Here is a 20,098-nt window from a genome sequence, read left to right as displayed (position 1 = left end):
AGAGACTAAAACAGGTCAACTCACAACATGGCCAGGGGGGCCGGGTCTTCCCTGGGGTCCCATGGCACCAGGCTCACCCTGCAGGAGCCAGAAAGAGGAAGAAATGACACAGATACAGACTCAGACACATGGGCTGTTAGGCAGGAGAGGGTGGAGCAGAGCAGATGGGACACACCAACGGCCAGAGGAACCACGCTGAGCCCTGGCCTCTAGGTCTAAGCCCTAGGGGACCAGCCCTACCCGTGAGTATGGTTGGAGGGGGAAGCAGAGACCAGGCCTTTGTAGGTTAGCAGCCCATAGGGGCAGGAGCCAGTTATAAGCCTTTAGAGGGGAAGGTCAAGATGTGCAGAGTTGGGGAAAACCTCCCCCAGAAGGCCAAGCAGAGGAGGCGGCCACCTTGCCAGGGAGGAGGGAGGAAAGGGCAGCATTCAGGACTCAGCAGAACCCAGGGCTGTCTAAAGGCAGCATGCATAGACCCCGGGCCCTTACCTCTGCTCCGGGCCGGCCACTGCTGCCCGGGGGGCCTGGCTTTCCACAGTCGCCCTGGAGGAGAGAGGGGCATCTGGGGCTCACCAGTTTGCCACTTGGCTCTGCCGCCCCAACTGATCCCACATCAGAGGGATCCTGCCACATGCCGGTGGCCCCCTGATGCCCTTAGGCTGGCAGATGGCAAAGCCCTGACCCAGTCTGCCAGGCACCGGCGGCCTCAGAAGGCCTGGATGCTGGAATGGCATCTCAGTCAAGGGTCAGGTGGCCTGTCCACTCCAGCTAGGCTGACCCATCTGCCCGGGGTCGAGCCTTGAGAAGAGCTGAGAAAACCTGATGGGCGGAAGTCACCAGGTCCTTACCTTCAGTCCTGGGAGGCCAGGATGGCCGGGTTTTCCCTTGAAGCCCTGGAAGACAAAGCAGGAGCTGCCACGTCCCTCGGCTCAAACAGAAGCCACTTCTCACTCTTCCCTCCCCAGGTCAGACAAGTCAAACCCACCCAAAGTCGTAACTCAGTCCCCAGGGGACATAGATGCAAGCTGCCCCGCCCACCAAGGCACCTACCCAGCTTTGGAACCTCTCAGTTCCCAGCCCCTCCCCGCAGCTCAGCTTACCGGGGGTCCCATGAGTCCGGGAGGGCCAGCAGGACCGGGGTCCCCCTAGGGAAAGAGACCAGGGGCACAGAGACAGGAGCTTTGTCCAGCTTGTGCCCACTCATTCACCACTGTCTCCGCCTTTCTTCAGCCCCTCCCCCAGCTCTCCCAGGATGGAGGGTCTGACTTGGCTGTGCATCCTGAGTGAATCCTGGCCCTTCTCTGAACCTGTTTTCCTTCTTTTGGGTACAGAAGGCAGTTGACCTTGATGTTCTGCCCTTTGCCATGGCCCCCTCCTTTTCAGATACCCCAGTAAAACCAGGCACAAGGAGCCAGGGCTGCTCAGGTCCCTCCATGTGTGCAGCCTGTTCTTTCTGATGCCCAGCCTAGTTTCTTAGTTGATTGAGCTTCTGGGTGTAAATTTACTGCCTTCACGGCCTGCCAGCACATCCAACCTGGTTAAGGCCAACCGGAAGAATGGAGAAACGAGGGGGCTCTGGGGCCTTCAGAGAAGTGGGGTGCAGTGAGATGCAGACTGAGGGAAGGTGGGGGCACCTCCTGAAAGCGGTGTGGGGGATGAGATTCAACTCCCTTCATCAGGGTTCCCTTGGCCTTGGCTTTTGGGGAAGGAAGGAGAAGGAAAAGGGTGCCCTCCTGGGCCCACGTCTTACCCTCAAGCCAGGTTTGCCATCCTTCCCATCCAGACCATCCAGACCGGCAGGGCCCTGGAAACGAGGAAAAGGCACTTCTGCATGTTGCGCTGGAGCCCTCGGAGGCGGGAGCCTGACCAGCCCTGCCACCCTCTCCACCCCATCCACCCCTCATCCCACTCCCGCCCCTAAACACACACACATACACACACACACATACACACCCACACCCCATCTGTCAGGCTATGACACACTCACCTGAATCCCGGGAGATCCTGGTGGTCCAGGGGGACCAGGCAGACCTGATGGGCCTCGAATCCCTTCACTGCCCTGGAAACGAGCCCCCCAACAAAGTCAGCAGGACCTTGTCCCTCTCCCTCCCCTGGACACACCAGCATGAGAAGGGACCCTGGGCCACAGGGGCTGGTGGCTACTGGAAGTCAGGACAGCTGGCTTCAAATCCCAGTTCGGTTCTGGTCTAACTGGCTGTATCCCACATATCACTTGCCCAAGATCTACAGAGCATCCTCTTTCTGCACTGCTCCACGAGGAAGGGACAGAGCCTGCTCAGTCCAGCACCTTCCCCAGGGCTGACCGACTGGCCTGCCAGGTGCTCGGTAATGCAGGCTGGGCCTCTGGTCCCCCAGATGGAACAAGGGTGGCTCCTGTCCCCGAGGAGCTCAGAGTCCAGTGAGGATCACAGACCCACGACAACGAAGGGCAGTGTAACAGTCCCTGTGCTCTGGGAGTCAGGGGCCCTGGGCGTTCCGAGGGGAACTGGGCGTCCAGAAGAGGGCGCAGCTCACTCTGCTGGGGAGGGGCAGGGTTGGGGGGTGGTAGGCGGTCAGGGAAAGTGTCACAGAGGAGTCCGCAGGCACTGGGCTCTGAAGGGTGGCTGGGATTTGGGCAGTTGGAGAAGGGGGAAAGGGTGTGCCACTGGGGACTTCAGAGAAGGATAAAGATTTGGAGGGGGTGACATGCCTGGTCTAGCCTGTATGATGGCAGGGGTGGGGAGGAGGCTGGAAGAGTTAGATTGGGGGAGGACACTGAACTCTATACTAGACTTTATCAAATGGACTGCTGCTGCTGCTAAGTCGCTTCAGTCGTGTCCGACTCTGTGCGACCCCATAGATGGCAGCCCACCAGGCTCCCCCTGTCCCTGGGATTTCCCCAGGCAAGAACACTGGTGTGGGTTGCCATTTCCTTCTCCAATGCATGAGAGTGAAAAGTGAAAGTGAAGTTGATCAGTCGTGTCTGACTCTTAGCGACCCCATGGACTGCAGCCTACCAGGCTCCTCCATCCATGGGATTTGCCAGGCAGGAGTACTGGAGGGGGTGCCATTGCCTTCTCTGTCAAATGGACTAGTGGCTTTCAAACTACTTCTCAGAGCCTGGGGGCTCCTGGAGGACTCTGGAGGGGCTGGGGGCACAAAGTGGAGACCCAGGGGTGGGACTCCAGAGCCCCACCCCTTGCTTAGCCAGAGAAGCTCCACTTGCATATTTGTTTGTTTATTAAGATTTTTTTTAATATGGACCATTTTTAAAGTCTTTATTGAATTTGTTACCATATTGCTTCTGCTTTATTTTTTTGGTTTTTTGGGGCTCAAGGCACATGGGATCTTAGCTCTGCCACCAGGAATTGAACCCACACCCCCTGCATCAGAAGGCGAAGTCTTAACCATTGGACTGCCGGGCAAGTCTGCTTTATAGATTGAGCATTCACACGAGATTCTGTGGAAAAGCCTTGTGATGGTGGTTTAGTCGCTAAGTCGTGTCCAACTCTTGTGACCCCCATGGACTGTAGCCTGCCAGGCTCCTCTGTCCATGAGATTCTCCAGGCAACAATACTGGAGAAGGCTGCCGTTTCCTTCTCCGGGGGATCTTTCCCACCCAGGCATCGAACGCGGGCCTCCTGCATTGAAGGCAGATTCTTTATCAACTGAGCTATGAGGGGAAAGCCTTGGGAACTACAAAATGAAGCCTGAAAAACACCGCTACAGGCACGGGGGCGCCACTGACAGTTCAGAGCGGGGGAAAAGGTGGGGAGAATGTGTGAATTAGAATGTTTATCGGAGAAGGGAGGGCGAGGCAGGCGGCTTAGTAGGGCAGGTGGCAGCATTTCCCCAGGGGCAAGAGGCTGGCTGCCCTGGAGCAGTCAGTGGCTGCGGGGCTCGCCAAGGGGAAGGGCTCCAGACAGAGACCCCGTGGGAGGGGTCAGGGGGAGACAGCTTCGGGTGGTACTGCAATGCCACCAGCTACCAGGAGGGGTCAGCACAACCCCAGGAAATGGCGGCCCCGCAGGGAGTCAAGCTGGAGAACCGCTGCCCAGAAGTTTGGGAGTAGGCAATGACTGGCCTAAGGAGAGTAGGCAGCCCTGGATACAGAGCCAGCATGGAAGACTCTGGCAGGGGCTGCCACCCAGGTAAAGGGAGATGGCACCCGCCACTGCCTCAATCATGGCTGATCGGGGAGGCAGCAAAGGGTGTGGGGGTTCTCCTGAGTGGGGTTGGGGATGGGGGGACAAATCTTAGCTCTTTTGCTATCTTGCTGTGTGTCCTGGAATGCCACCAGCATTCCAGGGCCTTCCAGCATTCTCTGGGTCTCATTTCCTCACCTGAACCTAGACCAAGGTGGCCCCTTCTAGGAGTCCTTTCCCACTTTCAGAGGAAAGAGGCTCCCCATGAGGCTACAGACCTCCTGCCCCTCCCTCTGGGCCGTGATCCTCCCACTCCAAGCTCACAGGTCAGACTACGGGCCTCCTGACACCTGACACTGCCCGCCTGTCACATCTGGAGAAGCCCAGAGGGCAGGCTGAGTCAGGGATGTCAGCCTCCAGACCAAAGCAGCGGTGGTTTAGATGCTAAGTTGTGTCCAATTCTTGCAACCCCATGGACTGCAGCCTGCCAGGCTCCTCTGTCCATGGGATTCTCCATGGCAAGAATACTGGAGTGGGTTGCCATTTCCTTCACCAGAGGATCTTCCCAACCCGGGGATCAAACCCGAGTCTCCTGCATTGCAGGCAGGTTCTTTACCCGCTTAGCTACGAGCGAAGCCCTAAAGACCAGAACCAAAAGCAGAGCTAGTCCCAAAGCCAAACCCAGGGATGGCCAGTGTGGGCGCTTCCCAACTGCTGCTCCTTCCCGCCCTTGTCACCAGGTCACAGGCCATGCCTGCCCTCTTTGGCCCTTGGGGACACCCTGAGCCTGGCTCCCCAGGAGGCCCATTCCCTTTTCCTGCTGTTGTCAGACCCAGAAGGCAAACGCCCAGAGCTCCTCTCGCTGCTAAACGGGGGGTTCCCAGTCTTGGATGTGCTTCTCTCAACTCCTTGCCCTGTCCTGGAGGAGCTGCAAGCTGGCCCGGGCCACCTTGTCACATTCTAGTGGGCCACCTCTTACTACACCCCTCTGCCTTTTCCCCAGCCACCCTCTCCTACTGGGGGAGGTGCAGAGCTTGGTGGCACAGAGGCCAGGAGGCATCCTGGACCCAGCGCTGGTGGCCCACTGGTCTGCCCCGGCCCTGTTGCCCTACAGAAGTTGCTGGGCCCATTCTCGAGTCTCTTTGCCCATCCTTGCTATAACTGAGTCAGTCCTTGAATTTCTGAAGGCCTGATACTAGGTGTGTGGGGGGGGGGTGGTGGGAGGGGGCAGACAGGGGCTAGGAGCTGCATGGCTCAGATCTGTGAGTGTGGCCAACTTGGGGGTCCTGCTCACCTTCTCTGCTTGGGGGCCGGGTGGGCCAGGTGCTCCAGCTTTGCCTGGGAATCCAGGGGGACCCTAAACCAACAAAGGAGCAGGCAGGGATGAACGTGGGGCTGGAAAAGAGCTCCACTTCCTTCTTCCTCTTGGGTGTCCTTCGCGTTGTGTTAACATGATGCGTTTTTTTTTTACTTCCGGGCTGCTGGGCTGCTGGGGCCCACCCAGGAGGCCTTGCTCTCCTGGTCTCTGTTCCTGGAATCCGGCCTGACCACCCAGGCCGTCCCTCCTCCTGGGCCTTCCTCCCTCCCCTCCCCAGGCCCACCCTCATGCGGCCTGGCCTCAGCAGGCCTGCCCGACAGACTGGGAGCATCCCACAGAGCTGGCTTTGTGTCTGCACTCACCGGGGGGCCTGGAAAGCCGGGTTGCCCTTGGAATCCCTAGGGGAAGAAAGCAAGGGGCAGTGTGCTGCGCCACCCTCTCTCCAGCCTGGCTGCCCAGGTGGAAAGAGTGAAACAGTGAGGCTGCTTCGAGTCATGGGGCCTTGCCCTCCACTCTGCCCCCGAAGGCTGGCAGGTGAGGCTCTGGGCAGAAGGTGAGGTTACAGCTCAAGGATGGTGGAGGCTGGGAGGCTACAGCTGGTCCCTACTCCCATACATAAGAGTGACCACCAGGGAGAGGCCCCCTTCCCTGCCTCCCCCGAGTCCTTCACAGTGGTCAGAACAACCAGCTAGGTCCCTGTCACCACTCACCTGGTCTCCTTTCTCACCCGAGCTTCCTTGGGGTCCTCGCTCTCCTCGGGGACCCTGTCACCACAGAGAACAATGCATCTGGAACCCCCAGATGCAACCCCCCATGCAACTGTCCTGTCCCCCAGACTCCAAGGCAGGATCAGGGATTCTCATGTCCACATCTCCATGTCCCCTTCCTCACTCACCGCTGGGCCTGGGGGGCCTGGGAGGCCTTCAGATCCTGGTGGGCCCTGGTGGCACAAAGGAGCAGAATCAGTCCCTCTGGCTGGGGGAGGGGGGAGATCAGGGCTTAGGGCAGGGGATGGGCTCAGAGCAGAGGCAGGGATGTGGCGGAGGCACTTCCAGGCTGCAGGACTCCTCTCCCTGGTGTTTGGCCGCCCTTTCCCTTGCCTGAGCTACTGAACCAGCCTCTTAACTAGTTCTGCCACTTCTGAGTTCACTCTAAGTGCCAGCTCCTCTTCTTCAACACAGCTCTGATTATAACACCCTCTTGCTCCAACACCCTCCATGGCTCCCCTCCGCCAACCGAATGCTGAGTTTTGAGGCACCCTGTGATCTGATACCAACCACCCTTTCCTGCTTCACTTCCCTCTCCTTTTCTTATCTTCTGCCTGGTTTGGTCCGACAGCTGTTCCCTGAATACCATACATTCACACCACTGACTGTCCCCTCTACCTAGAATGTCTGCCATCCCTTATCCTTTCCAGGTCTCTTGAAACCTTATCAAACCATCGATGGCACCAACCTGTTCCAGGGGTGCCCCCACCCGTGGCCTCTCCCTCTGGGATTCCCCAGCATGGACAACCAAATGTCCTTCCCCACCCTCGACCCTGAAGCTCCATTCAAGGCTCAGCTGCAATGCCACCCCCTTAGAGAGGCCTCCCTAACCCTCTGTCTACAGCATCCTGTTCATGGCTCCAGCTTGATTTTTTCCACCAGTCCCATCTCTCCTAATTTATGTGTATCTGTTTATTCATCTGTTATCTGCTTGTCCCACTGGAACTTATCTCCCTGAGGGCCAGGGGCCCAACTGCCTGTTTTATCCGTCAAGGCATCTTCAGAACAGAGCCTGGCACCTAGAAGGCCCCTGGAGAAAGATGTGCTATTGAATAAAGGCACAACCGGGGTTTACAGCATTCTACCTGGCCTCACCAGCGGCTGTGGGTGGGCGGCATGAGAGATGGGGAAGGGAGACAAAGGTTTGGGGAGGCTGAAAACAAACAGGCATGGGTTCAAGTCCAGCCTCCACCCTAATTCACTAACTAGCTGCAGGACCCGGGGTGAGCCCAGTCACCGGAGGCTCCCACTGATGACCTGAGCTCAGGGTGGGTCTGGCACACTGGCTGTGCCACCATTGGGTCTGGGTGGCCTGAGACAGGCTTGGAGGCAGCGGGGTCCAGAGCGTCGGGCTGGCTCTCCAGCCTGTGGGCGTGGGGTGGGAGGAGGTCCCCTCTTCCAGGCAGCCCCTCCAAGCCATCTCCACTAAACCCGGAGGATCCTCCTCGCAGCTGCCGCCCCCGCAGCAACCAGCCGGCAGCGCCGACTGCTTGAGACGCAGCTGGAGGATTCAGGGGGTTGGGAAGCTGGGGTCACGTCTCGCGTTCACGGGGCAGCTGGGAAGCTCTCCAGGCAGCGGCAGCGGAGGAAGAGGTGGGCGGGCAGGGACCAGCCATTTGAAGCCCTTCCTCCCGCCCCCGCGCGGGAGCAGCACTCAGGCACTCACCGATTCTCCCTTCTCTCCCGGGGAACCCGCGTAGCCTCGCTCCCCCTTGATGCCCTGACAGGCAGCAAAGAGAGAGCGAATTAGCCCCGCGGCCTGCCTGGCGCGGCGCGATGAGAGGGGTGGAGACTGCAGCTGGCACCCAGACTGGCACTTGGGCGCAGATGGCGCCCAGGAAGAGGCTGGGAACCAGTGGGGTGGGGTGCTCTCTGAGCGGGAGCGCGGCTCCGAGTCTCCCACCACCATTCGGTGGAAAGGAGAAGGGTAGTCATGTCTACCGAACTCGGGCCTCCGCGGGGTCTCCCCAACTTTCCCTCCCCCTCCCCACCAGACAGCCTTCAGTCCTCTCCCTGGGAGGCTCCGGCTGCTCTGAGCCTCTGGCCCCTGATGTGTAGCGACTGCTGTGGGCTCCCCTCAAAGCAGAGAGGTGGGCCAAGTCCCACTCCCAAGGGGGCTTATATGGCTGGGGGAGGGGAGGGGAGGTTGGTCTCTGAATGGACAGCCTGGCAGAAAACACCAGCTGAAATGCTTATAAAGGAGGAAGCCCACTGAGGCTGCTCAAGCCTGGTCCTGTTCTGACCACCACCCCTGGGCACCGGGACCCCCCCACCCCGCCTCCCCGGCACCCCCCACCCCATCCCCGACCTGGGCCTGCTTACTCACAGGCAGTCCTGGGGGGCCCATGGCACCTGGGTAACCAGGTTGCCCTGGAGGACCCTGCAAAGAAAGGGAGACGTGATGGGCCAGCCCTTCAATGTTTCTGTCACCCTCCCTGGGTAAGAGGGTGGCCAAGGCCAGCCGGCCTGCAGCTGCCCCTCAGCAGGTGCCAGTCCACCCCGGGGACAGCCACCAGTCCACCCTCCAGGACAGCCACCACCTCAGGCCGTGTCCCCTAGGCCAGCTTCCCTCAGTGGAGACCACCACCAGAGGCCTGGACCTTGGGGGGCCGAGCCAAAGGAGGAGACCCCTCAGGCGGGGGATGATGAGGACCGGGGTTGGGGAGTGAAAGGGGCAGGCCAAACGCTGCAGGAAGAGGGAGCGAGGAAGCCCCCGGGGATGGGGGTGTCTGCCCCTAACAGGAGTGAGGGCACCTGGAGATCAGCTTCCTTGGATCCTGAGGGCTTGTGAAGATCCCAGTGCTGAGGGAATCAGGGCTGAGGGGCAAAGAGTTTCACCTCCCGTCTTCCACTTGACAACCATCCCAGGGGGCCCAACCCATCTCCCCAGGGCTCTTCATGTATCACCACCCCCTGCCACCCCCTCTTACCGGCTCCCCCTTCTCTCCTGTCAGGCCCCTGAGGCCTCGCTCTCCTTGAAGACCCTTGGAGAGAAAAATCATGAGAAACTGCAGGGGAGGGCAGCCCCCTCCCAGCCCCTGCCTCCTCCCCACGGCCTCGCAGCCCTCTGTTCCCATTCTAGGCAAAGGTGGGGGGGGTGGTGGCTGCTGGTGGCCCCCAGAGTGTCCCCGGGAAAGTGACCATAGGGGGTGGACCCAAAAGGGCAACACTGTCAGAGGTATAAATTCCCACATACGGGTGCCTCTCAGGAGCGAGGGCCCCCACGATGGGCCACCAGAGAGATACACTGCCCAGGTGGCTGACTGTCACTGGTGGGCCCTACTGTCACCACTGTCTGGGGCGCACCTTTAGGAGAGTGACACATGTGCTCCCTCCGAGGGGCAACTGTCAGCAGAGGTGTCCCTAGAGTGCTCCCCACCAAGATGTATTACCCGATGCCCGACACTTACCTGTCCAAGCCCCCCACCCCCACCCCAGGCAAAAATCAACTTCCTTTAGGGATGCTGGGGAAGGACTCAAGAAGGCTCCCTCCAGAGCAGTCCCTGTCTCTTTGGGGATATCTGTTGCAAAGTAGAGTCCCCATCCCTCATCCTCAACCTGGACTTCATAGATGCAACACACACCATTAAGGGGCCGTGTCTGCCCCTTCTCCCTCATGCCTTCCAGAGACGCGGTGCCCAAACCTTTCCACGACACAAGACAGATGGCTAGACGGACAGATGGCCCCTCCACCCAAGCAAGCAGAAACAGACAAGGTCCGGCCAGGATGAGGACGTGGGGACAGATGGAGCTGTGACAAGGAGGGGCCCTGCTCCCTGAGCCGCCATCACCAGCCCTGGGAGGAGAGGAGCCGACCCCGGGAACATGAAGTCCCACAAAACAGGAGGTTAGTTTCCATGACCCAGGAGGGAGCAACAGTGAGGATGAGAATGACTTAAACGTACTTGTGATGATGACGAAGGCAGAGCAATTAACGACACCGGGCAGAAGGAGGTGGCCAAGACACTGGGCAGGAGGGGCAGGGCCCCGTGACCCCCAGAAACCCTACTGCTGGCACCACATGCCCAGCCTCAGAGCAGACTTGGCCTGGAGCCAAAGAAGAAGAAGGGAAGAGGAGGAAGCTTCCCCTAGGATGATGGGAAAGGTTGCAAGCGTGGCCGCCTTGAAATCCCCGGGGCGCCTCTGGACCAGCCCCGCCAAGCAGCAGGGCAGCGAACCCGCGCCAGCCTGCAGTGTGAAGCCCTAAAGCTTTGGCATCTCTGCCGGGCTCTGTGCCAGGCACCTGGCAGGGCCCCAAGAACTACTTTCAGCAAATCTTCAGTCAACACCAAAGGTGGGAGAAGCAGGAGGCAGAGTGAGAAGGGAGGGAATAAAGAGGCCCCTAGAGGCACCAGCTTAAAATAAGAAGGTAAAATAGCTCCGGAGGATTTAGGGGGGAGTGATGTGTGATTGTGGGAGAGAAAAAAGGGAAACGGAAGGGGGGGAGAAGACAGACGATGAGAGAAAGAGAGAGAGCAGGAGAAGAGGGAGAAGGGAAAAATGGAAAGAGAGTCAGAGACTGGGAGGCTGTCCAAGCTGCTGGGACCTCAGGGAACCTGTGTCGTTAGCTACCGAGCCTGCGGGGGTATGACGACGACGACACACACACGCACACACACGGGGGAGGGAGGCCAGGGCATGGCAGGAAGGGAGACGAGCAAGAGCCACAGAGACCTGGCTGGCAGGGGAGGGGAGGTCGAGCAGCGCTAGGTTCTTACAGGCAATCCGGGGGAGCCAACAGCACCAGGAAAACCTGGGGGGCCCTGGTGGGAGAAACAGGCAGGTCACATCTCACAAGCACAGTAACCCTGGGTCACGATCTGGGGCTGAGGGCTCACGGGGAAAGGAAGTCACGGGGGTATTATCAAGGCAGCTAGAAAAGAGACTCATCCCGGGTCTTGGCCCAGAAGCCACCTGCTCCTCGCCTCGGCTCCAGGAAGAATGAATGGCTCTGTTGACGGCGGAGACGCGCAACAGCCCCGCAGTCAGACCACCGGCCCACATCTTCCCACATCCAGGTGAACCCCAGTGCCAGAGTGGAAGCCCATGGTGCCTGTTACCTGTTACCTGACCTCCACGGGCCCCTGGGTCGGGGCTCCCTGGTTCTAAGATGGCTCCCACCAGCCAATTTTTTTTTTTTTTTCTTCCAAAGGAAGCGTTTTCAGTTCTTCCAGGTTTTCCTAGTCACTTCTACGTCCCTGCCATGTCAACACCAGGGGAGACGCTCCTAGGCTGGCCTCTGCAGGCTTGTCCTAGAGACTGGCCCTACAGAGCCATGGAGGGTGGCTCCATCTTAGCTTCTGGCCCCTGCCTGCAGGTTGCCACACGCTTTCCTGGCAATCCAGACCGTGAGCCGTCGTGCAGAACACAGCAGGGATGGGGGTGGGGGGAGTGGGAAACACAGATATGCCCCGAGGCCTCCTCTAAGCAGGACCACAGGCACAACGGGGCGGAGCGGGCCAGCTCTGGGGGATTCGGAGGTGGGAGACCACAGTCCCCACAGATGCTGTGATGAGGGAAAGGCAGAAGACGTTCCCCTTTCTGTCCTGCCCAGCTTCCTGGGACAAGGCAGCAGAATGGTGTCTGGGTTTTACGTCTCCTTTGAGAGCCTCTCAAGCAGCCCAGAAGACCACGGATACTCACAATAGGGCCTGGAGGACCCGGGGAGCCCCTCATACCAGGTGGACCCTGCGAAGGAAGCCACGGGAAATAAATGAACAGGCTCAGAGCTCGCAGCGCCCCGGGGGGGTCTCCACAGCCCTCCCCCGCAGCCTGCCACAGAGTCAAGAGGCAGCTGCTATCAGCGCTGGTTGGTAAAGCTTTCATTCGGTCCGTTCAATCATCCAGCAAACATTTATCTAGCAACCGTTAAGTACTGAGCACCAACCCAGGTGCTGAAGACACAACAGTAATCGGGAAGTTAAAATCCCTGCCTGTGGCCGTTACGTTCTGGGAAGAGGTGGACAGGAAAGAATCAAACAGGGGCTGGTGAGTGCTCAGCCGATGCCTGCAGTGTGTTCCCGAGGGAAGGGAACACAGGACGCCAGAGGGCGAGGCGCACGGGGCAGGGAGCGGGCCTGGGGCTCGAGGGATGTGGGGTGTGTGGGGGGCTCCCTTCTAGAAGATGGTCAGGGAAGGTCTCTGGGAGATGGGGAGGGACAGGGAAGCCTGGCGTGCCGTGGTCCAGCAAAGAGTCGGACGTGACTTAGTGATTGAACAACAAGGAATATCTCACTGAGAAGGTGATCTTTGAAAAAAAAAAAAAAAGGAGGGGGAGCTGAAGGGATGAGGGAGCAGGCCTTGGAGAAGAAAGAGCTGCAGGCCGAGGGAGGAAGAGTGACCGGGGGCCCAGCACTGCGAGGAGGCCCCGGGCGCCAGGCAGGCAGATGAAGCCAGCACAGTGAGGGGTGTGGGGTGGCCTGACGCCTTACGGCCCCTGAAGGACTCCCGGGGGAGACGAGAAGCCACCAGAAGGTCCAAGGAGACTGCTGGCAGGAATGAGACTGCCCTCAGGAACCAAGGGTCATTGAGATGCAGACTCCAGCCACCTCGGGGCCCAGCCCAGGCTCTTACCTCTTCTCCTCTCTGGCCAGGCAGTCCCGGAGGTCCCGGCAGCCCAGGGCTCCCTGCACAGCCCGGGTCTCCCTCATGGTTGTCCCCCTGGAGCGGGATGGACAGTGAGTGTGAGCAGCCCCATGGGACACGAGGCAGGAGGCGAGGAGAAGACGGAGGCCCACTCACCCGGGCTTCCTCGGCTCTCGGGCGCTCCCGCTCCATGAAGCACTGCAGATGACAGCCAGAGGCCCAGTCAGCGTCAGGGGGTCAGCCAGGGAGCTCGCCCCACCACCAGGGCCACCCCGAGCCCCCCACCCTCTGCCCCCGCCTCCTACCTGGGTGCAACTGTCGAGGCCTGGCACGCCGGGGATGCCCTGGTCTCCCTTCTCTCCGCTTTCCATGAGGGCCACCTCGTGAGCCATCTTGCCCTGGATACAGTCCCCACAGATGCTCTGATGAGAAAGGGAGGGTGGTGGGGCCAGGGCCGGAGAAGGGCCAGGATGGGCTGGATGGGGGGAATCCCTGCTCTGAACCCAGCCCGGGGTGCCCTGCAGACTGGGCCCCCACCCACACTCTTAAGACCTCTCCAGCCATCATTCTCTTCCTCCCCAGCCACATCCCTGCAGCCACTCGGCTGCCTCCTCAGGGTACCCAGTCCCAACACTGGCTTTGAGTTCCCTCCAGGAAGAAGCTCGGGCGGGGCCAAGCCAACGCCACTTTGCAGAGAGCCGTGTGGGAGGAGGCAGAGGGGCCTGCCGGTGGGTGGGGGGGTGACCATCTGTCCCGGCTGTTCTTGCAACCTGCGCCCACTGTGAGGACATGCCACCAGGATTCAGCCTGAAAAGGCCAGCTCCACACAGCAGCTCCTCTGCCCATGGGAGCCAAGGAAACAGCTGCCGGCCCTTTGCAGCCTTGGGGATGGGACGGCAGGTCCCGGCTGTCACGGGCTCCCCAGTGTGCGGGCCTGAAGTCTTCCTGTGACAAGAAAGGTCCTCCTCTTTCCTGGAGGCTTTAACCTCTCGGGGTCACAGACCTCTCTGAGAGTCTGATGGAGGCTATGAGTCCTTGCTCCCCTTCAAAATGAAACCTACTAGTGAAAACTAGACTACAGTTTCAGAGGACTCAGGAGCCGGGCGTCTATCCACGGCCTGGTGGGGTGGGGAGGCGTCCGCGGGCCTCTAGAGGAGCTGCCGCTCCATCGCCGCTGTTCGCTGTGAAGCTCAATGATAATGGTTGTCATTGACTCAGCACTCGTGACACCAGCCGTGGTGACAGGCCTCTGCACATGATCGCATTCAACCCAGACAGTGCAATGAGGCGGGTCATCTTACAAGCACTCTGGAGATGAGAAAGCCAAGGCTGAAAGAGACAGCCTGACTTATCTAAAGTTAAGTGGGATCCTGGATTGGAGTTTGATCCGAGGGTGTAACAAGCGCTCTGTCCAGAGACTCAGGCTTCCCCTGGGCTGTGGGGGCCTATGGGAGTCAGCACCCCCCGGGGCACCATTGGACCCCTTCTCCAGACCACACTCGGTTCCTGTCGGGGGCCCTCCATGGAGCGCTTGATCACGGAGCTGTCAGATGACATGTTACACAGAGACTGTTGAATGCTACCTGTGGAGTCATACCATCACTTGCCCAGGGGCAGACCTTGGGGAACCTCGGCTTGCCAGAGGCCTAGGGCGGAAGAGCTGGGGTTCACTGCCACAGCCTCACCATGATCCAACCTATAACTGTCGGCAGGAGGTTAACCCAACCTCAAGCTACTTCTGACAATGACTGCTGTCTACAGCAGGGTGGGGCACCCCATGCTCTGTTCTGAGCAGAACCGCTGGACTCATGGGAGGTCCAGAGCACTTACCAGCCAGTGCTAGATGGGGGTGACCAGGACGGGGCGGGGCTCTGGAGGCCAGGGCCTGGGAGGGACCCCTAGGGATGCTGAGCTGGAGGAGGAAGAGTCCTGATCTGGTCTTTAGAGGTGATTGAGCAATGAAAGGCTGTGTCACCCATGGTGCCCAGCGTGGGAGATCAGACCAGACCACGGCCCTGGGGTGTGGACTTAATGCTGCTGACAGCCCTGGCCCAGGCCAGCTCTCCCACCAGGCCCCAGCTCCTGGTTCTTGCACCACTAGAATTGCCTCAAACCCCGCTCCTTCCTGGATTCTTTCTGAATTGACCAGGGGACAGCGGAGGCTTCTTCCAGGCCCTCACCCAGTCAACCATAGTGCATAACCCTCACAGGCCCCTCCCTGCCTGGCAGCCGGAAGAGTGCACCTTCCCCCGCCCCGCTCCACCCGTGTGACCTCACCAGCGGCAGCTGTGGGCAGGTTTCACAGGTGCAGTGGGCAAGAGCACCCATGGCCACATGGGTGCCTTTGCAGGATTCCTTCAAACGCTCATTCAGCAAACACTGACTGGGGGGTCTGTTCTGAGCCGGCACTGTGTTAGGCCCCCTTATACAGATGTGTGGCATGCCTGGTCCCCACAAACAGCTCCATCTGAAGCTCTCTGTGAGCGGCGCCATGCAGCTGAGCGCTGACTATGACGATCCCCTTAGGGGAAGCCTTGCCAGTTCCCATGCCCTTCCTCTGACGCTCTTACCTTCAGGAGGTGCTGTTCAATGGGCAAGGATCCCTGCAAGAGACAGACATGAGGGCTCAGAAGGGGTATGGGGACTTAGGGCACCAGGTGAAGCCTTGGGAAGCCACGTGGCATCCAGGCTTCTCCCAGCCTGGGAAGAGGGAGGGAAGAGGGACCCCCACTGAGGCTACGGGTGCTGGCGTGGCAAACTCAGCCCCGAGAAGAGTAGGGGAGGCGGCGGGCAATGAGATCTGGCCAGTACCTACCAGTTCTGCAGTTAGCCCGGGCTGTCCTGGCAAACCGTCGTGCCCAGGCACCCCCTGCAGCCAAGAAGAGACACGGGTGAGTGGACACCTCTCTCTAGCCTGCAGGTCCCTCTGATTCATTCTCACCATCACTGCCCCTTCCATTCATCCTGCAGAGCTGAGAGCCTGGGATGGCACAAAGCTGATGTCTATTCTCAGCTCGAAAGTCTCCAGATGGTTTGTAGGGGTAGCTGAGGTAGGCCCAGAGGGGGGACCCCCCGAATAAAACAGTCCAAAAGAGTTCTTCCCCTACACGTTAGGGGCAGAGGGTCTTCTGTGTAGTAAATAACTATGGTTTCTTTCTGTGCTAAGTACTTTTCCTATATTTTCTCACTGTATTTTCTCATTTAGTCACCACAATTGTTTCAGTGTGTTGGATGTTATCTCCAGCTTAAAAAACAAGATGAAGAACTCGGAGAGGCAAGTAACTTGCTAAAGGTCACAGGACGAGCAAGGCACAGGGCGAGATGCAGACTGAGGACCATTGACTTCAACCACCCTCTTAACGACTATTTCAGCATCATTCCTCAAAAAGCATCTCCCAGCACGCTCATGCGCACACAGGGTGGAGGCCGGGAGTCAGGCCCATCCAGGTGCAGATCCTAACTGACCACCTGCCCAACTTTTGGCAGGTTGCTTGGGAGGGGAAAAAAATCTCTGCCTCCGTTTCCTTTTCTGTAAAACAGGGATAGTTTACAGGGAGGCGTAAAGGAGATCAAGGCTATAAGGAGCTTCATACAGAGCCTGGCACCTGCGATGCTCACGTTAAGTGTTTGCCACCCAGACTCTGTTCCCCTTACAGACACACGATGCACATTTGCATGTTAAATACTCCATGGAGGCTGGGCGTGTGTTCGGTTTTAAATCCCCAGTGCCCTGAAGGAGGCATGCGTCAACCATGTGCTGCGTGAATGCACCGCTGCTCTCCACCACGGGGTTTTCTTGGTCTACTCTGACAGCCGGCCTCCCTTCAAGTCGCAGCGCCCAGCAATAGAAGCTGGCACCCTCCCTGGCAGCCCACCTGATTTCAGGCCAGGCTCCACCAGGCCTGAGATGGACCTAGAGTCAGTCTCCCCCGGCCCCTCCTGCACCCCACGTGCCGTCACCCAGCCCTGCTCATTCCGAGCCTTCAGTGAGTTAAGAAGGTAAAGTGTTTAGAATAGTACCTGACATGGGGAAAACCCCTTGACCATGTTCATTCTAATCATGCCCCTAAAGTATCATTCACCCCTGCTCCCTTCTTCATTGCCCGTGTGTTGGTTCAAGCCCGAGACTGAGTTTCTTGCCCTGCCCTCCCAGCACCACACCTCCCACTTGGTTCTACTGTAGACTGAAGAGCTACCTATGCACCGTCCGCGAGCTATAGAACCGCACATTTCTTAATGTCTGTAGGAATGGATGTCATTACTGGAGCCCAGATGTTGTGTATCTCCGAGTCTGTTCCTGTGCCTGAAGAGAGTTACTGCTGGGCTCTCTCTTCCTTGGAAGGACTGCGGGAGACCACAGGCACGGGGACCTGCCCCAGCCTAGCATGGGGCAGGTGCCCGCTGGCAGCAGCCTCGGCTTGGTCTCCAGCACTGGTGCCAGACGGGGACTCTGGTGCCTGGGCCCAGGCTTGGTGGCAGTCATTCTTTCTGCCTCGTTCCCCCAGCGTGTCTTGGCCAGGTTCACATGACATCAGCGTGTGCTTGTTAATGGGTCACTTTGAAATGACTCTCACGCTTCTCCTGGCAAACCGCAACCGCCTGCAGACTGATTCCTATTTCCTGGCCATGCGGCAGGAAGCCTGGACACTTGGTAAAGGTGAGGCTGGCCTGTGGGGTACCCAAAGTTGGCTCTGATTCTGCGCTTTCAAAGAGACAGAGAATTGGAATCTTGACAGAGGCTCCCATCAGCAAAGGGGGTCCCCAGAGCCAATTCTCAGGCTAGGGTGGAGGCCGGTGTATAATAAATCATCAGGGCAGAGGGAGTAGTTTGTAAAAACCTTCCATATGATTCTCCTTTGCTTTTTCAGGTGAGACTCACTTTTTAAAGGGCTGGGAGCCAGACATACAGAAGCCACTGTCTGTGCCTCCTAGGGTCTCTGGGAAGTGTGGCCTGGCATGCAAGCCTGGGGGAGCCGCCATGCAGGGCAGTGGAGGTCAGACAAAAGTGCCCTGCTCGGGAAAGCCCCAGTCCAGCACTGCCAATTCCTAGCCAATGACTTCAGACAAGATATTTCACCTCCCAGAGCCTCAGTGTGTTCAGCTGTGACTTGGGGATGACACTGCCCTCCTATTGGAGTTGATGTAGGCCCAGATGAACGCGAGAGAACGGATATAAAATCGTAGCAGTAGTTGCCATAATGATGGCTAATGTCTTCTGTGTGTTTACTATATATCGGACAAGGTTCTATACGGCCGTGAGGAGATAGCCCTCATCCAAGGTAAGGAGCAGTGGCTGCACTTTGCTGGAGCAGCCATGAAGAGATACCCCACGTTCAAGGTAAGAGAAACCCAAGTAAGACGGTAGGTGTTGCGAGAGGGCATCACAGGGCATACACACTGAAACTAGCCAATCTGATCACACGGACCACAGCCTTGTCTAACTCAGTGAAACTAAGCCATGCTGTGTGGGGCCACCCAAGACGGACGGGTCATGGTGGAGAGGTCTGACAGAATGTGGTCCACTGGAGAAGGGAATGGCAAACCACTTCAGTATTCTTGCCTTGAGAACCCCATGAACAGTGTGAAAAGGCAAAATGATAGGATACTAAAAGAGGAATTCCCCAGGTCAGTAGGTGCCCAATATGCTACTGGAGATCAGTGGAGAAATAACTCCAGAAAGAATGAAGGGATGGAGCCAAAGCAAAAACAATACCCAGTTGTGGATGTGACTGGTGATAGAAGCAAGGTCCGATGCTGTAAAGAGCAATATTGCATAGGAACCTCAAATGTTAGGTCCATGAATCAAGGCAAATTGGAAGTGGTCAAACAGGAATGGGAAGAGTGAACATTGACATTCTAGGAATCAGCGAACTAAAATGGACTGGAATGGGTGAATTTAACTCAGATGACCATTATATCTACTACTGTGGGCAGGAATCCCTCAGAAGAAATGGAGTAGCCATCATGGTCAAACAAGAGTCCAAAATGCAGTACTTGGATGCATTCTCAAAAACGACAGAATGATCTCTGTTCGTTTCCAAGGCAAACCATTCAATATCACAGTAATCCAAGTCTATGCCCCAACCAGTAACGCTGAAGAAGCTGAAGTTGAATGGTTCTATGAAGACCTACAAGACCTTTTAGAACTAACACCCAAAAAAGATGTCCTTTTCATGATAGGGGACTGGAATGCAAAAGTAGGAAGTCAAGAAACACCTGGAGTAACAGGCAAATTTGGCCTTGGAGTACGGAATGAAGCAGGGCAAAGGCTAATAGAGTTTTGCCAAGAGAATGCACTGGTCATAGCAAACACCCTCTTCCAACAACACAAGAGAAGACTCTACACATGGACATCACCAGATGGTCAACACCGAAATCAGATTGATTATATTCTTTGCAGCCAAAGATGGAGAAGCTCTATACAGTCAGCAAAAACAAGACTGGGAGCTGACTGTGGCTCAGATCATGAACTCCTTATTGCCAAATTCAGACTTAAATAGAAGAAAGTAGGGAAAACCACTAGACCATTCAGGTATGACCTAAATCAAATCCCTTATGATTATACAGTGGAAGTGAGAAATAGATTTAAGGGACTAGATCTGATAGACAGAGTGCCTGATGAACTATGGACGGAGGTTCATGACATTGTACAGGAAACAGGGATCAAGACCATCCCCAAGAAAAAGAAATGCAAAAAAGCAAAATGGCTGTCTGAGGAGGCCTTACAAATAGCTGTGAAAAGAAGAGAAGCAAAAAGCAAAGGAGAAAAGGAAAGATAAAAGCATCTGAATGCAGAGTTCCAAAGAATAGCAAGAAGAGATAAGAAAGCCTTCCTCAGCAATCAATGCAAAGAAATAGAGGAAAACAACAGAATGGGAAAGACTAGGGATCTCTTCAAGAAAATCAGGGATACCAAAGGAACATTTCATGCAAAGATGGGCTCAATAAAGACAGAAATGGTATGGACCTAACAGAAGCAGAAGATATTAAGAAGAGGTAGCAAGAATACACAGAAAAACTGTACAAAAAAGATCTTCATGACCCAGATAATCATGGTGGTGTGATCACTCACCTAGAGCCCAACATCCTGGAATGTGAAGTCAAGTGGGCCTTAGAAAGCATCACTATGAACAAAGCTAGTGGAGGTGATGGAATTCCAGTGGAGCTATTTCAAATCCTGAAAGATGATGCTGTGAAAGTGCTGCACTCAATATGCCAGCAAATTTGGAAAACTCAGCAGTGGCCACAGGACTGGAAAAGGTTAGTTTTCATTCCAATCCCAA

At 57.2% G+C, this 20,098-nt stretch overlaps 1 protein-coding gene across 4 annotated transcripts in view; it reads right to left on the bottom strand.

Moving 5' to 3' along the window:
* The window catches only part of COL16A1 (collagen type XVI alpha 1 chain), a 55,959-nt gene that overhangs the window by 8,121 nt on the left and 27,740 nt on the right, over window positions 1-20,098 (bottom strand). For all 4 annotated transcript variants that reach the window (XM_055573847.1, XM_055573849.1, XM_055573850.1 and 1 more), the window contains 20 exons: window positions 15,631-15,684; window positions 15,386-15,418; window positions 13,121-13,237; window positions 12,972-13,013; window positions 12,804-12,890; window positions 11,874-11,918; window positions 10,949-10,993; window positions 9,161-9,214; window positions 8,557-8,610; window positions 7,897-7,950; window positions 6,359-6,403; window positions 6,174-6,227; window positions 5,826-5,861; window positions 5,440-5,502; window positions 1,988-2,059; window positions 1,751-1,804; window positions 1,101-1,145; window positions 849-893; window positions 490-543; window positions 25-78 (listed from right to left, as the gene is read on the bottom strand). In XM_055573847.1, coding sequence (XP_055429822.1) covers window positions 25-78; window positions 490-543; window positions 849-893; window positions 1,101-1,145; window positions 1,751-1,804; window positions 1,988-2,059; window positions 5,440-5,502; window positions 5,826-5,861; window positions 6,174-6,227; window positions 6,359-6,403; window positions 7,897-7,950; window positions 8,557-8,610; window positions 9,161-9,214; window positions 10,949-10,993; window positions 11,874-11,918; window positions 12,804-12,890; window positions 12,972-13,013; window positions 13,121-13,237; window positions 15,386-15,418; window positions 15,631-15,684 — 1,107 coding nt within the window. The remainder of the gene's footprint in view (window positions 1-24; window positions 79-489; window positions 544-848; window positions 894-1,100; window positions 1,146-1,750; window positions 1,805-1,987; window positions 2,060-5,439; window positions 5,503-5,825; window positions 5,862-6,173; window positions 6,228-6,358; window positions 6,404-7,896; window positions 7,951-8,556; window positions 8,611-9,160; window positions 9,215-10,948; window positions 10,994-11,873; window positions 11,919-12,803; window positions 12,891-12,971; window positions 13,014-13,120; window positions 13,238-15,385; window positions 15,419-15,630; window positions 15,685-20,098) is intronic.

This window comes from Bubalus kerabau, chromosome 3, assembly GCF_029407905.1.
Source record: "Bubalus kerabau isolate K-KA32 ecotype Philippines breed swamp buffalo chromosome 3, PCC_UOA_SB_1v2, whole genome shotgun sequence".
Lineage (NCBI taxonomy): Eukaryota > Metazoa > Chordata > Mammalia > Artiodactyla > Bovidae > Bubalus > Bubalus kerabau.
This window is presented reverse-complemented; position numbering and strand designations above follow the sequence as displayed.